This window comes from Antennarius striatus, chromosome 20 (assembly GCF_040054535.1).
Source record: "Antennarius striatus isolate MH-2024 chromosome 20, ASM4005453v1, whole genome shotgun sequence".
NCBI classification, from domain to species: domain Eukaryota; kingdom Metazoa; phylum Chordata; class Actinopteri; order Lophiiformes; family Antennariidae; genus Antennarius; species Antennarius striatus.
In genome coordinates, this window is record NC_090795.1 from 8188542 (window position 1) to 8204021 (window position 15480).

The 15480-nt window shown below is 40.9% G+C and overlaps 1 protein-coding gene across 1 annotated transcript in view; it reads right to left on the reverse strand.

Annotated features, from left to right (window-relative positions):
• jph1a (junctophilin 1a) overlaps positions 1-15480 on the reverse strand; it is a 32867-nt gene that overhangs the window by 5803 nt on the left and 11584 nt on the right. The window contains exon 4 of the mRNA XM_068343714.1: positions 9015-9133. Within this exon, the coding sequence (XP_068199815.1) occupies positions 9015-9133 (119 nt within the window). The remainder of the gene's footprint in view (positions 1-9014; positions 9134-15480) is intronic.

Genomic DNA, 15480 nt, shown 5'->3' on the forward strand with positions numbered 1-15480 from the left:
AAATCAAGGGGACAACCTCAACCCCCATCTCATTTGGCTGACTATAGCACACAGTATGCTGGTTAGTTATGCAACATCCCTGCCTAGCCAACCACCTGCAGATCCACAAGGCCAAGGAGTAGCTGCGGCAGCTCCAGCTCGTTACCAGATTAAGGAGAGCCAACCAAGGGAGAGCCACTTAACAACCGCTCAACCGCCTCAAAGGGAGTTGGCGAACATACAAAATGATGTTGAAGAACTTCGTAGAATGATGATTCAGCTTACAGCCTCAGTACAAGTTTTAACTAACCGGCAGAATGCCATCAACTCTCCCTTAAGTTCTACTACCTCAGCTGAGGTCCCGACAGATGCTTCTCCAGCCCCCAACAACCACCCTACTAAAGAGCATGATCGCTCTTGTCAAGTTGGTCAGTCTTTGCTTGGAGGAAATTTGCAATTGTTTGGAGCAGCATGATTTGCAAGCCACACATCCTTACCATAGGTTCCAGTTTCCTCCTGCTCACAGCTGCTCATCTCTCCGTCTACCAACTATATCCTTGTTGCCTACACCAGAGCCTCCACCACAACCATCCGGGTCCCATTCTCTGATCCAGACTTCTGAACCTCCCTTACATAATCAGAGTTTAAACCATTCTGCCCCCCACCTAGAATATTTTGATGCCGCCAATGTAGCACCTTCACTTAACCTGATGCATCCTGCAGTACCAAGCACCTCCATTCCTAAATCCCAAGCTCGGATACCATTGGGATTAGTTGAGGCTGAACCTCCTATTTCCTCTGTGGGTAATGCATCGCTGCATGTGCCTCCCTCCCGTTGTGAGGTACCACAGCTACAGAGGCTCTCCGTCCCTGCTCCTACTTCATATGCAGTTCCAGCATCAAGCCTTCCCCCACATGATGCCTCCTTAGCCTCCTGTGTAGTACCCCCTGGTTCGACACAACCTGCAGCACAGCCGACTACGGTGATGGAGCCCTCCGACCGGCAGCTTCCTTACCCAAGCCCCCCATATCCTCCAGTTCAAATTAGATCAGCTACTGTTGATGTTCCTTCTTTCCCTCAGTCTCAATCTACTGTGGCAGCTCCACAACAGACTCAACCTGCCACTGGGGCTCTCCATCTGCAACAATTACAAGCTGTCACTGGTGTCCATCCTTTCCCTCCACTATATACTTATAGTGCTGTTCCTTCAAGTCACCAAATACCAGCTGCAGTTGGTGCCCTTCCGCAGCCTCCACACCCACAGGCAGCTGCTCCCCTCCATCCTGATGTGCTACAGCAACCTGTAGAGTCAGTGATCACATGGCCAGCTTACTGCTTACCGGTCCCGCAATGAAGGCCTTCATTCCCTCATTTTGTTCATGATGACCCACAGGAATTCTCTATGATGGCCCTCCATAACCTTCTATCCCCAGATGAACCTTAACAGTTTAAATATCATATACTGCTTGATCATCTAAAGCTGGATTCTGCTCGCCGCCTTGCACTCTCCTACGCCAAAAGCCCACATCCTTTCACCCGTGCACTAGCTGCCCTGCAACAACGTTATGGCCAGCCCCATCAGTTGGTACTTAGTGAAATAAATGCAATTCAAGCCCCCCCCCCCCTCGAACTGGTGACTGTAGAGGCTTCAGTGATTTTGCCAGCGGAGTTTGAGAGCACTTGTCAGTATGCTACAGTCTTTAAGAAGTGTTGAAGGACAAGCATAGTTGGCTTGTGCTTCCCATGTGCAGAACCTTCTGGCTAAGTTGCCTCCAGAGTTGGTTACCAACTATGCTCGTTGTGTCTGTACCACCCATCCAGGAACTTCATACAACCTTGTCGACTTTGCTACCTGGCTGGAAACTGAGGCAGAGTGCCAGATATTAACACCACAAGTCAGTTACAACCGACGGATGGAAACTCATCACTATGGGAAGAAGAGGAAGCCAAAAATCAAAGCCAATTATCCCATTGCCACAGTACTATATGGCACAAGCAGTGCACGGCCACATCCGGCTAGAAGGACCATATAAAATACTTGTGTACGGAGATGATGCAGGTGGGCTGATTGCAGGGACTTTGACGAACACTATGGCTGTGCAGTCAGGCACATGGAAACACTCAAGAGTCCTTTTGTTGCAATTTATCATTACTTTAAGGGCAGCAGATGAATCAACGGGGCTGACAGAATGAAGGCTGGTCTTTATATGATAACTGGGGCGGCAGTGGCTCAGGGGTAGAGCAGATGTCTTGAAGACGGATCGCATGGCCATCGGTGGATCGATGCCCGCTCTCGCCGTGACATCCCTTGGAGTGTGAGCTGACAGTGGAAGGTGTCAGCTCACCTCACAGCCACTACCGAAGCACCCTTGAGCAAGGCGCCGTCCCCACTACAAGCTGCTTATTTGGGGCGCGACCTCTGTGCGCGACCCGTCACTCTTCCTCCCCTGGACTAATTGCATGATTACAGGCCCCTAGTGTGCTGTATTTCAGGGGCCTTGTTCACAATACTGTGTGATGTAATAAGACTAACACATACATATATGCATGTACTGAGAGTGAGAAGAAAATTTCCCCTCTGGGGATCAATAAAGTGTGAATTATTATTATTATTATTATTATTATTATTATTATTATTATTATTATTATTATTATTATTATTATTATTATTATTATTATTATTATTATTATTATTATTATTATTATAACAATAATAATAACAATAATAATAATGCAGACAAACATTTCTGTCAGGTGAGGTATGGCAATCTGCATGGTAAATGGGAAGGACACACCTAGTCTCTATCCAATTTATAAGTTGTCCAGCCTCTAGCTCCTCCCATTTCCCGATCCTTCAGCTCCTCCTCAAAACCTGCTCTTCATAACAGAGGCTATAAGCAAACTTGCACTTTCAAAATGAAATATTCATGAATCAACATTAGGATATTTATATGCAATTATTCTGCAAAGACTAAGGCAATGAAAACTGGACTGATTAATGCAGGGTCACTAACTCCATTTCTGAAAGAGAGCCTCTTCTGAGGGCTCCTCTCCATCATCAATCATTCTCTTTAATCAGTTTTGTTTTCTTGGAAAAGCACCCTGTCCGATCAATTCTCAGCATCCACTTAATTCCAGACTCTCCATCTGGAGTTTATGGACTGTCGGTTTGGATTAGTTGATGCAGACAACGATGTTATAACTGCATCTAGAATAAATTTGCACTCCTGTTTGTTTTTTCTTTTACTGTACTTTTTACTAGTTTAATTTTCATCACAGACAATATGTCATCTGACGTGTGGATAACAGCACCCAAGTCTGAATCTGAATGCCTCTTCACATGTGAGAAAAATTGCACATTATCTGTCCCTTTTGTTCTGTCCTGAATTAATATTTATTAGGGACATCAGGGTCTTTGTTTGCTTTTTTCCTATTTCAACTAAATTACATCTTGTCAGTGTGACTAACACAAGGACAATGCTTCTTTGTTTTCAAGTGCATCAGATGGCCGGCACAGGATCCTCAGCCAAACATATAGTCAATTTGAAACAGAAAGACTGAGTCTGGAGAAAGGTTACTGCGCTAAACTGCATTATGTGATTGAGCTATTGGGCTTTTTAATCCTACAGATCAATCAAAAGGATTTACCTGACAGCGCTTGAATGCATGCTTATTAAGTTTACACATTGCAATTTGATAAAACATTTGGAATGTAGATTTGACAGTGCAGTTTAATGGTTGTTGTATGAATTTAGATATGACAATTAACACCTCTAGTAACAACCGTGCAGAAATCAAGTCCAGGAGGGAACAAGTAAATCCCGTCTCATATCAGGGTACACAGCCTTATTGCAGAATCTTTTGTGCCTCAGTACTCGTAAGCCGAAAGTATTTTTCTGCTGCATGGCATTCTTAATTTGTTTCATAACTGCTACGACCAGTAAGACCCACTACAAAGAGAGAGGGGGACATTTGAACATCTGCTGGCCTTAATATATCTGCCCAGCTTAATTTCACACCATAACTCAGTAAGAGTTGAGGCTTCATGGGCAGGCTTAAGCAGTTCCACACTGTTTGGGGACACATTCCTGCCATAGGCCCCATGCATTTTCTGAATGGTTTTCAGCACTAAATAACTCCCAGCCTCACACACATTGACCACAGAGCACATTGGAAGCCAAGCTGCAGAAGGATCTTCTTTGACAAATCTTGGTTGTGGTTGTTTGGTAGATACTCTGGCACATTTCGACCTTGCTGTGATGAGTGAGCAAAGATTTATTACATCGACTCTACCAAGGAATCCTAACAAGTCAGCTGGAACCTGCACTGGGAATCAGTTACCCAAAGGGCTGTGGTGTTTCTTTCATCCGAACACTGGTCAGCTGGGCTGAGGCTCCAGCCCCTCAAAGAGGGTCATCAAAGTCGGGCATGGTATTAGTTACATCCAAACATCTATAGAAGGCCCTATTTACAGGCAATTTTATATGTGAAGTATATCATTGTTATGATTATTTATGCACACACATTATATCTATATATATGTGTACATATGTATTTTGTATATATATATATATATATAATTTCTTGTGACTTGTTTTATTCTCATCGTTGTAACTCTGAGAATATAATATAAGCTTTTGTTACATCCCGTTTCAAAGCGGTGATGTATTGTAATTGTAAGTTTGTCCGCCTGTCCGTTCGTTAGTCCACCAAATATCTTCGCAACCGTTGCAGATAGAAAGATGAAACAAAAAGCACATTACTCGGGCGGCAAAGGGGATGAAAATGAGATGATGACCTTGACTTTGAGAAAACCAGGTCAAAGTCAAATTTCAACTTTTGTACACTCAGGAACCACATAAAGATGAGGTAGATGCCCAATGTGAGTAACACTATAGATCAAAGCTAGTGCTTTGATTTGGTAGATCAAAGCTAGTGCTTTGATCTACCTATTTACTAGTTTTGATTTATGGTCAAAGCTAGTGCATGGCTTCGACCCACCCTGAAAGGTCAAAGCTATGCACTAGTCAGGTACTACTTTCAGGGTACCCTGACCTACCCTGGAAGTAGGTCCGTTTAAGTCGCAGGATGTTGCAGTCTCTGACTGTCTTGTTTAAAATGCATTTTTTTCAGTTCTATTCATTTTAATCCACAGTACATTTTTTCACATGGGCTGACACACACGCACGCACGCACGCACGCACGCACACACACACACACACACACACACACACACACACACACACACACAAAGTACAGCAGATCGGCTGTTAAAGCTTAACCCCTCCTGCCCTTGATATGAGCTGAACCGCATTAGGGAAGCTTCAGCCCCAGAATTGAAAGGGTAATCATTAAGTGAAAGGAAAACTCTACATCCACCATTTAAATCTTTTTCATGATGCTGACAATCAAAACCTGACCTAACTGATGCCATATAAACAATGACAGCTGGTTTCAGAATGGCCTTTACCTGCAGATAAGCATTCATCTGTATGTGTATATAATCATAATGTCATAAAACATATAGTGAAATACATTGTTTCCCAGGGCATTGCAAATGTAAAATGCATTTATTTCTGTTATTTTATTCACATATCAAGACTGATATCATGTCTTTATATACAGTCTGTGAGTTCTCAGTATGCTCCTTACACTGTAAAATTGCATTTACATTCACGAATCAATTTGTAGCCTGATTTTCTCTTTCTTCATCCTACTCACAGCAGTAGATGGGCCAAGAGAAGCTGTTGTTTGTCCAGATGACTTCTTTTACCATTTTTTCTACACACACACACACACACACACACACACACACACACACACACACACACACACACACACACACACACACACACACACATATGCACGCACGCTCTCTCTCTCTCTCTTCTCACATGCAAATAATGATCACCCATTGTATTTGAATACTGGTTGAGTGAATGTCATTGTATTTTGATGCTTTGTCTCTGACTGGAAGCACACAAAGAACATGGAGTGCCTCATGTTCACATGAACTGACATATGATTGAAGACACTGCATGAAAAGAGTCAAATCCAGAGAAGGGAAGGGAGGAAAACATTACATACTCTTCAAAATATAAACTTTCCATTTGACAAATTTACAATTGCATAGTCAGAAAAAAGCTCAGTTGGAAAAACAACAACAATATCTTTCATGTTTCTTGGAAGCTTAATAAACCTCTGATCCACTTCAAGCCCAAAATTATCACAGTTTTCACCAGCATTATGAATTCGTTGTCCCATCCTTCCTCTTACTATAATTTACACAAATTCCACAAATAGAGAAAGGCTTTATTTGCTTCATTGCTGAAATTCATAAGTTGCTGAATGACTTTAAACTTCAACTACTGTTTTGAAATTTATTTTGCCTCACCTGCTGCTGTGAATGCAAAGCAGCACCTGCTCTCTGACAGGCCCAGGCTTTTATGGTCCCACCTGGTCTAAGTGTACCTTGACTGGGTCAAACAGGGTGGTGTGGGATCCCTGCTGGGCCCCCCAGCCTCTTACCCCACCCCTGCCCTCCATGCCCCCAGTGACCAGTTGAAGGAAAGGACAGCTGCTCTGCGTCAGGCCTTGAGAGGGACAAGTGCAGGGCTGAGCTCTTCTCAGTACATAAGGATTTCAGCTATGTCTCCATTAGACCCCAGTGCACACCAAATATAGCCCAATTAACGTCACAACATAGACCACACCTAGCTAACCCTCACTGCTCCCACTCCAGGGTGCTGTATGTGAACCAATCATAAAGGTCAGAGTCCTGTTCCCTGTGACCCTCTTTTCCCTTTTGAAGTACACACTCTGAATCTGGGTGATAATCTGACATGAGTTTGAAATGACAATTACAAACAACAAGAGGTTTAGACCCCTGGTCATTTCCCTGGAGGACTTATTACAAGATAAGAGACGGTTGTAAGTGAGAATATTTCCACTGTGGAGGTAGACATAGAGGAAGCAAAGCAGATTAGTATGGGAGAGTCACCCAAATTCCTTCTATTGCTAGGTAAGTAGACTGAACAGCTCTGTCCCACTGCAGCATTAGGGATACACAGGGTGATCTGGAGTCTTCATCTACATGTTCGATTTCTTGAAAGAACGCAATACTGTTTTTTAAGTTAGCAGCAGAGGTTATTTTGCCAGGACGCTGCAAATAGAGGCAAGTGTTTACAGTAAAACATGATACAACCTTCAAAAGGAAAAAAAAAAAACCCATTGCAAACAAACCACAAAGTAGGTCATTCCTCATTAGTGCTTTCATAAAGTAGACATAAAATGAGTCTATGGAAAAAGGGTTTGCCTGTCTGGCTTTTGGATTTGATTACCAGATCACTTATGCAGCAGAACATTTGAATGCTGCAGTTCAGACGTCCCTGTACGTAATCACGACATCGTCGACTTTCTCATTCATGACCCGACTTATAGGGAAAGGAAACTGTCTTCGCAGAGATCACTCGACCTGCCAAGCATGACCACTGTTTTCCACAACACAAACAAGACGCAGGATGTCTCTGGCTCCGTCAGCCATTTCTGTGGCTTAGCGCAGGGACATACTTGAATGGGACTCATTGTCAATCTATTTGTCACCCACTATTTTGTCGTGGCTTCTGGCAATGGTCCAAGGTCGACAAGCTCACAGACCTAAATATATGGCACTGGAAGAGGAGGCCGGTATAGATCTTACACTATAAATAAAAATAAACAAGAAATGTATGTCATAGCATTTCTAAATATGTTGTCACTTTTAAGCAATATTAACAGAACAAATGTTAATAGAAAAATCCATTGAAATTATGGGTATGGAAATTTTTTTTGTAAATTCAATACAAGAATTTCAAACTTCTACAGTATAACCATGTCCATCTGGTCAGTTGTTGTTTTTATTTATTTATTTTTTTTACTAATGCATTTTGACTGTTAGCCTTTCAATGCCTTTTTATTTCACCTCTGAACGAATGCATGTCAAACAGTTTGACAAAAAAGGATTTGCATCCCTCACTATTTATTCACCATTGCTCTGTAAAACTCTCTGACCTTGTAAATGAACTAAACAGTCAAGTCAACACCCTATGCTGGGATCTGCTGTGGAGTATGGCAATGCGCCTGTCAAACTCAAAGCAGGACAAACATTAACACTGCTCAGTAGCAGCAGGAGTCCTCCCCTCATACACCTGTGAAACACTTCTGCACTCTAATAAAGCACAAGACTGGTGTGAACTGAGAAAAAACACCACTGACAGAACAGAAACATTTTGCTTTTCTCACTTCTTTTTGGCAGAATTTACGGCTGCAAATTTTAACAAGTATTTCTAAGCAGTTACAACAGCCCTTTCAGAGCAACGAAAAGGCTTGCGTCCAAAATACAGTACTCCATTTCAACCTGGTTCTGCTTTGTCTACACACAAACAGAGTCCTCCATTGTGTTGGTAGAAGTCACCCTCAATTCATCTTGTGTTTGATTTTAACTGTGGGACACCAAAATCTGCACTTTTGTGCAGATTTTGGTGTTCAAGACAAAAAAAAAACCATCAAAATGGTGCAAACATGACTATTCATACAAAATACACAACCTCTAACCAGTTGTCCTATTCCTAAAAACAGCTAGATGATAGAGGAGATGAGGGCAGATTTAAAATAACTGTCTGTGTAAATGTCGCCCCGTTGGGGGTGAACCACTCGTTTATTATAGGGTGCCCCTGTGACTCCCATAGCAAGCGTTGCAACTTTATCTCTTGGTTAGTCAGGTCTAAAATGACTGAAAATCATATTTAAAACTTGACATGGAGCAGGTTCAAGAGTTATCCAAGAAGTAGTTCACATAGCTAAAGTATAGTAATTGCTGGAAATGCAACAACAATACAAAATCACATTTAATGTGGCAATGCAAAATACCCCCCCCCACACACACACACACCTGGCAGCTCTTCATATTTCTTACTCAGAAAGCAAGAGAGGATCCAAACTCTCTAGGCAAACTGTGCTGTATGTCTGTGAATGAAGGCTGGTAGTTAAAGGTTACCTGGTTGGTAGAAGTTGGGGGACAGCTCTCTGGCAACTGCCCTGGCAATTTCAGAATCATGCAGAGCAGAGAGGGCAGCCTGCTCTGCAGCTTCACTCTTTGTCCTGGCATGGGCTGTCCTGAGAAGTGCAAACAGAGAAAACTGAGGAGTCGTACAGTAACTCAGAGGTAAAGAATTTGAAAATGATAAACCTCTTCATGTTTTTCATGTTGGCAAATTATGTGACTGCAACATTTTCAGCATCAACACTAGGGCAGCAGTGTCCAATCTTTTAGCTCATAACTCTCTTAGTCTCCATTCCTCCTTCTTCCCTCTCATTTATGAGCTGCATTACTCAAACTGGGGATGACATAACACCTCCCCTTGTGCTCCTCTCTCAAATCCAAATCCTGATTTTTCAAATGGAGTGCAGCCACAACCAAGCAAAACCTTAATCCCAACTGGAGCGCTGTCCCTGATGCTGGACAGAGGAACAGTGCACATCAGGTGCACACACACACACGCACACATGCACGCACACACACATACAAACATAACTATGATCATGCATTACATCATTCATTATGACCAGGGGGTGTAATTAATACCTCTATACAATGCTGATGCAGCAATTACATGTAATCAAATACAGTACTGTAATAATAATAATTTAAAAAAAAATTATAATAGTAAAAATAATAATAAGGCAAATAATTAAAATGACTCAAATATCCCCATAATGCTAATTTTGTATGTACTGTATTTAATCCAACTCTGACATCAACAATAAAAAACTAAACTGCAGTGCCTGGACATCAGTGTCAGAAAACTGAACACCACATCTACCAAACTGTGCTGATTCTGAAAGACCAAATGACGGATGAGTAATACGTTTTGGGATCAATGTGAGCTTAGCATTAGCACTGAAAGGCATTATGGGAGTGTACCATGGTTAGCCAGACAGAGGCCAGGGAGTGACCCGCTTAGCAAATCCCTTGAAAACTTCACCAGAAGGTGCTGCACATGTGGGGTACACAACTAAACAAATACTGACAGCTTTATGTGTATATGCATATATATGAACTAGTCAGGAAGGATGTATCGCACTAATACCACCAGACTCCTTTCAAAAGACTTAATTTTACAACAAAATAAAATTCCTTTTGTCATTGATTGTGTAAATGTAGAATGAGTGGTACCCTCACTGGGCACATGATTTTATTTCTGTGAATCTTTGTATCTATGCTATAGTTATCTTTTCTTCCACAATCCCTTTTTTCTTTCAGTTAATGCTCCTTCTTTTTCTTTTACATCTCATCTGCTGCATGCTCTTATCCCCTTGCATCCTCCCCTCCTCTCCTCCTCTCCTTGCTTCTGTCCCTCTGACACGAGTGACCCCAACAGACAGATGTCTCTATTCCAGACTACTTCTCTGTCCTTGGGTTCTGCGTAGAGATGTGAGATATTAAGATGCATGAGAAGCCATATGCTGGCAGAGAGACACGTACCATTTCCTCTCCAGAAATAAGTCCAACAGACAGAGGACACACTCTGTATTTATAAGCAGCACAGACTCTAGAAACCACTGGCCAGCTGCAGATAAAAAATCTGATTCAACAGATCTTTGTCAGGCGCACACACAATGCTTTGTCTGTTGCCATGACTTAAAACAAACGTGCATATATTTAAAAGTGTGCATAAAAGATACAAATGTGTGGTTTCATGTCTTAATTTAGAGGATGCCACTGTAAAAATTGACATTTAAGCATTCAAGTTAGCAACATCACACCACTGAAGTATACAGTATATAACCACTGTCACATGTCACCACAAGAAAATGCATGCTTCTATTTCTGATATGTATATGGAGCCAAGTGAAAGGAGGCATGAATGTCCCACCTATGTATGCTGCATGCCCATGACATAACCTAGAGATCTTAGCAGTTCCCTTTAGGTAGAGTTAGCACAAAGTCACAGGCAGACATAGGAATCTACACAATCTGCTCACAGGCAAAGTATCTGATGGCAGGAGATGACAGAGAGAGAATGATGATGTGATAGAGCAGTGGGTCAAGAGTGACGTGAAAGGCGAGGAAAAAAAAGTGCGTGTGGCATGCAGACAAAAGGCTTGATGTGTTTTATTCCGACATTACTTGTTTGTTAACTGCTTCACTAGTTCAGTATCTTGTTGCTAACTTCATGGTGTTGGGTGAGTACTTCTCCAATAAGTTGATCAGAGCTAACTCAGGTGGTTAAAAGTGTTTCTGAGTGAGAGCAGAACACAGACGTGAAACCAGAATGCTTTACATAATTCATGAACACTACACATTATTTATAACTAGAAGCAACTTAACATTTGACTTATTGTTCAAGTAAACACATCACTAGCAAATTGATTTATGGAATGCAAAAAAAAAACAAACAACCACCACGAAAAATAATTGAAACAAAAACAAAAAAACAAATCAGAAAAATGCACAAGGATAAAATAGAGAAAGACAAAGAATCACAAAAAGTTGATCATAACTGATATTTTACAGGTATATTGAGTCATTTAACTCCACATTCAACCAAATGTTGAGATTATTAACAATATCCTCACATTTAGCGGTTGCGCTAAATGTGAGGATATTTAGTGCAACCACTAAATATCCTCACAACCCCACTAATATGTGCTCAATGCTGTATGATGTGTGGTGTCACACATCATACAGCATTAAACATGTCCTTAGTACCTTTCTAGCAAATAAAAATTTGCAAGTTCATATTTTGGAAAAAAAGGTTTCAGTTTTTTGATACTCATCTGGCACTGAATATATAAATATATAAAGCAACACCTGATAAGGTCTAGTTTGAGCTCAGTGGGTGCTCCTGTTTGGCTGAGTGCCGGGATGGGCCCAAACAAATCAATGCATTTGAATGCATTTGCACCAACTGGAAAAATACCAACAACACAAGCAAGCACATACATACACAATGACACACAAACAAATGTATACATTCGCAAGAATTAGGAATAGGAAAATATAGAAAGAAGACTGTGAGGCAGATCCTTCTATGAGATGGATGGCCGTTTGGATTCCTGGACTGTTTCTTGTGAAATGAATTGTGTGGAAAAAGTATGGCAAATGGCAGTGGATACTTGTTCTGTCTGGATGAAGAAGAAAATGTAATTAATGGATGGAGGGAAGAGCAATGCAGATTCATAGACCGAGAATGAGACACACCAGCCTTCTGTAGAACTCTGGGTATTTAGAACTGCTGAGCTGTGCAGCTCAACCCCACTAATTTTACTGAGGGTTAAATTTCAAACCCTGCAGCATCATGTATCTTTTTTGAAATTTGGTTATACTTTGACCTCCTGTAGAATACTGTATGTGCGCCTGTCTTATATGCCAATTCTGTTAAGTAAAGCTTTAGTCTATTACCCCCCAAGGCTATGCCCTATTTAATGAATGTCCCTCACATATGGTGACACAGTTATCTGCCTCCGTCGTCTCTTGACCCCTCCCACCCCCATGTAACCCTCCCCTTTTCTTTTCCTCATATTCCTCCTCTCCATCACACTGACCTATTCTCCATCCCCTTTAGTCCAAGTTAGGTAACTGGAATGCTGACTGGTAAGCAATAAGATAGATGATGAAATCTTGTCCTTGTCATTGGAAAATGCCAACACTTTACAGTCTCTCTTTAAACTGCCTTTCATTGCTACTATGGCCAAATGAAACTACTGCTCTACACCAAATATCATTTGTCAAGATCATTCTCCATTTGAAGCATGATGCTCCTAATCTCTATGGAGCAATCTGCCCATGAAAGGAAATTATAGATCAACAGCAATTACTGTCCTGTATCATGCCCAAACACTGTCCAGGTCCAAAAGAGCAGCACAGAACATCACAGAAAATCTGCACAAATTAGCACTCAGCCTGCTCTGCACATATCTTTCATATCCATGCAGACCTGCTATTGAATTCCCTGCTGGTGCTAATTCAGGATTACTCAAGCATGACTAACACCATTAGCAGTTAGCTAAAACCAGACTCTGATATTATTCAGGAATTACTCCTGGGTTGGAGTCTGGGCTCACATTACCAGCGGCTACAATGGTGGAAGGACATTGGCTACAGCAAATGGGGCTTTAAATGGGATATAGACGAGCTGTAATGATAAGATAAGCTAACTTTATCCTGAGGACAGAGCTATAGCGCTGTATAATGAGAATGTCTGGGGAAAGGTGCTTTAAGCATTTTAGTTGTCAGGAATGTGTGGTTTGAAACCTTGTGTCTGTGGTCAAGTTTCTTTGGCATTTTTGTGCTGTTCTTCAATATTTCTCTGTCTCGTGGAAGACCGATCACAACAATATGTTTGCAAAAAAATAAGTCTGAATATTTTTATTTACACTTAAGTTGGGTTTGTAGTCATAAACACTGTGTAAGCACAATAGAGCACTGAAGAAAACACAATGATGGATGCAGGTACTTGAATAAATAATGTGACAATTTGAAAAGCGTGGGGAGCAGTGGTGAATGAATAAAGCTAAAGTGCATGGAGATGGGACAATGAGCATGGAAAAAACATGCTGTGTGCTGAACAAACCTTTCAGATTGTTGAAGCGATGGTTAGGCTGACAAGTGAAAAGACATTAACATTAGCCTATATTTATTATGACTCTATGACACTTAATGACTTTCCTTTAAGTAAATATGGGAAATATTGTCATGAGAAGATTAAGTCTACTTATATAATAAGTATGCCAAATATGAAGCTACAGCCAGCAAGATAACTTAGCTAAAGTGTAGAAGCAGAATTTTAGCCGCACATTATTTTGTTGAACTAACCAGCTACCTTTGGTAAGGAAGCTGGTTAGTTCAGTTTCCCCATGCTTCCAATCTATTGAAGGTGGAGTTAAAATATGTTGGCTAAACTATGTCTCCTTAAGCATACATGTATGTTGGAGTGGTACCAGACTGGAAATTTCTCAACAAGAAATAACTCCCAAATTGTTCAGTATTTTAATTCAAATTTGAGATCACTTAACTTAATAGGATTCCCATCTGTACTTTCAAAAAGATCTAATCCCCCATCGTGTTCTCCACTCAGGAGCTCTGTGCTGAACCCTCCACTGAGACTTCAAATGGCCTTCGTCCAAAAAGGGTTTAAGGTATGTGATTGTGCATGAAATCGTTAGAGGGTGATTGCGTTTAGAGGTTTCTCACAAACTACTCTCAATATACATATAATGGATTCTTCTATTATAATAAATTCAGTAAGAGTGTACTGATGCACTGTGTATGATTACATTTCTGCTATGTTTGAATGTCTGATTTGCTTGTGATGATATGAGTCTGTTGAGCGACTGACACACAATCTCTTGCTGAAATGATACCTCTGGTTTTGGTGAAGGGCAATGGCAGGGATTCAGATCTCAGCACTGTGCTCTTTGTGTCAACACTGCCGGTGAAACATGGCCACAGCTGATAAAGCTAATGACACAAATGGGGAGGGGGTCATATCATACGCTGCAAAAAAACAGGGATGTGATATTGCTACCATTTAGAAGGTGGGTTGGGGGAGGGAAGCAGCTACTATTAAATCTGAGACACCTGTCAATCAAGCTAACACAAGCCCAAATATAATCTTTTACATGCCTTTAGAAATAGAAACACATAGAAGGCATGAATGAAATCACAAATAGACTTCTCACTTCAAGTGCAAAAAACTTGAAGCACCTTAAGGCACCTTCTCATCTTGAGCATCTGTGTTAGCAAGCTGCCTTTTTGGCATGAAATAGTAGGTAAATACTCGTGTTAGAAATGATAAATTAAGGTTATGTTCTTTTCAGGTCTTACACAATCACTGTAAAGACTCTGATGCACTTTGTGGAACATTTTAACTATTTTTTGTGTGATTATGAAAATCTCACAAAGTCTAAAATGGCAGTTAATATAAGTGCTTCAAATTTTAGCACACATTGTGTACCTACTGTATTATCACACTGTAAGATATTCAATGTCTAGTAAGCTTAAAGCCATTGGAATAAAACCCACCATGAATTAACTTTTTTTTTTCTGCTGATACTCCTGTTATTTACATTTTCCGTGATTTTTGTCAAACCTATTGCAAAAAGTCATTGTGTCTAAAAAAATATCTGATCAAAGCATAGAGTTTCTGAAGCAGACAGTATAAGAGTTCAGATTTGATGTTGGGAAAAACATTTCGCACGAACATATGTTGAAACCAAAACCGATATCGCACTGAGAGAAATATGTATAATGTTTTTTAAAAAGGAACATTTATTTATATCAGATTGGTTGCATGCTGAATAATCTACATACTGACCAATTGTAAACTGAAGCAGGGGAAAACAATCATAAAAAAATAAAAATCACTTAGGTGAATGTTCCGCACTCTGTCATCTGCTTTTACACTGACAAGCTGCTGGGAGACTATACAAACATTGCACACTTTTAGAACACACACACA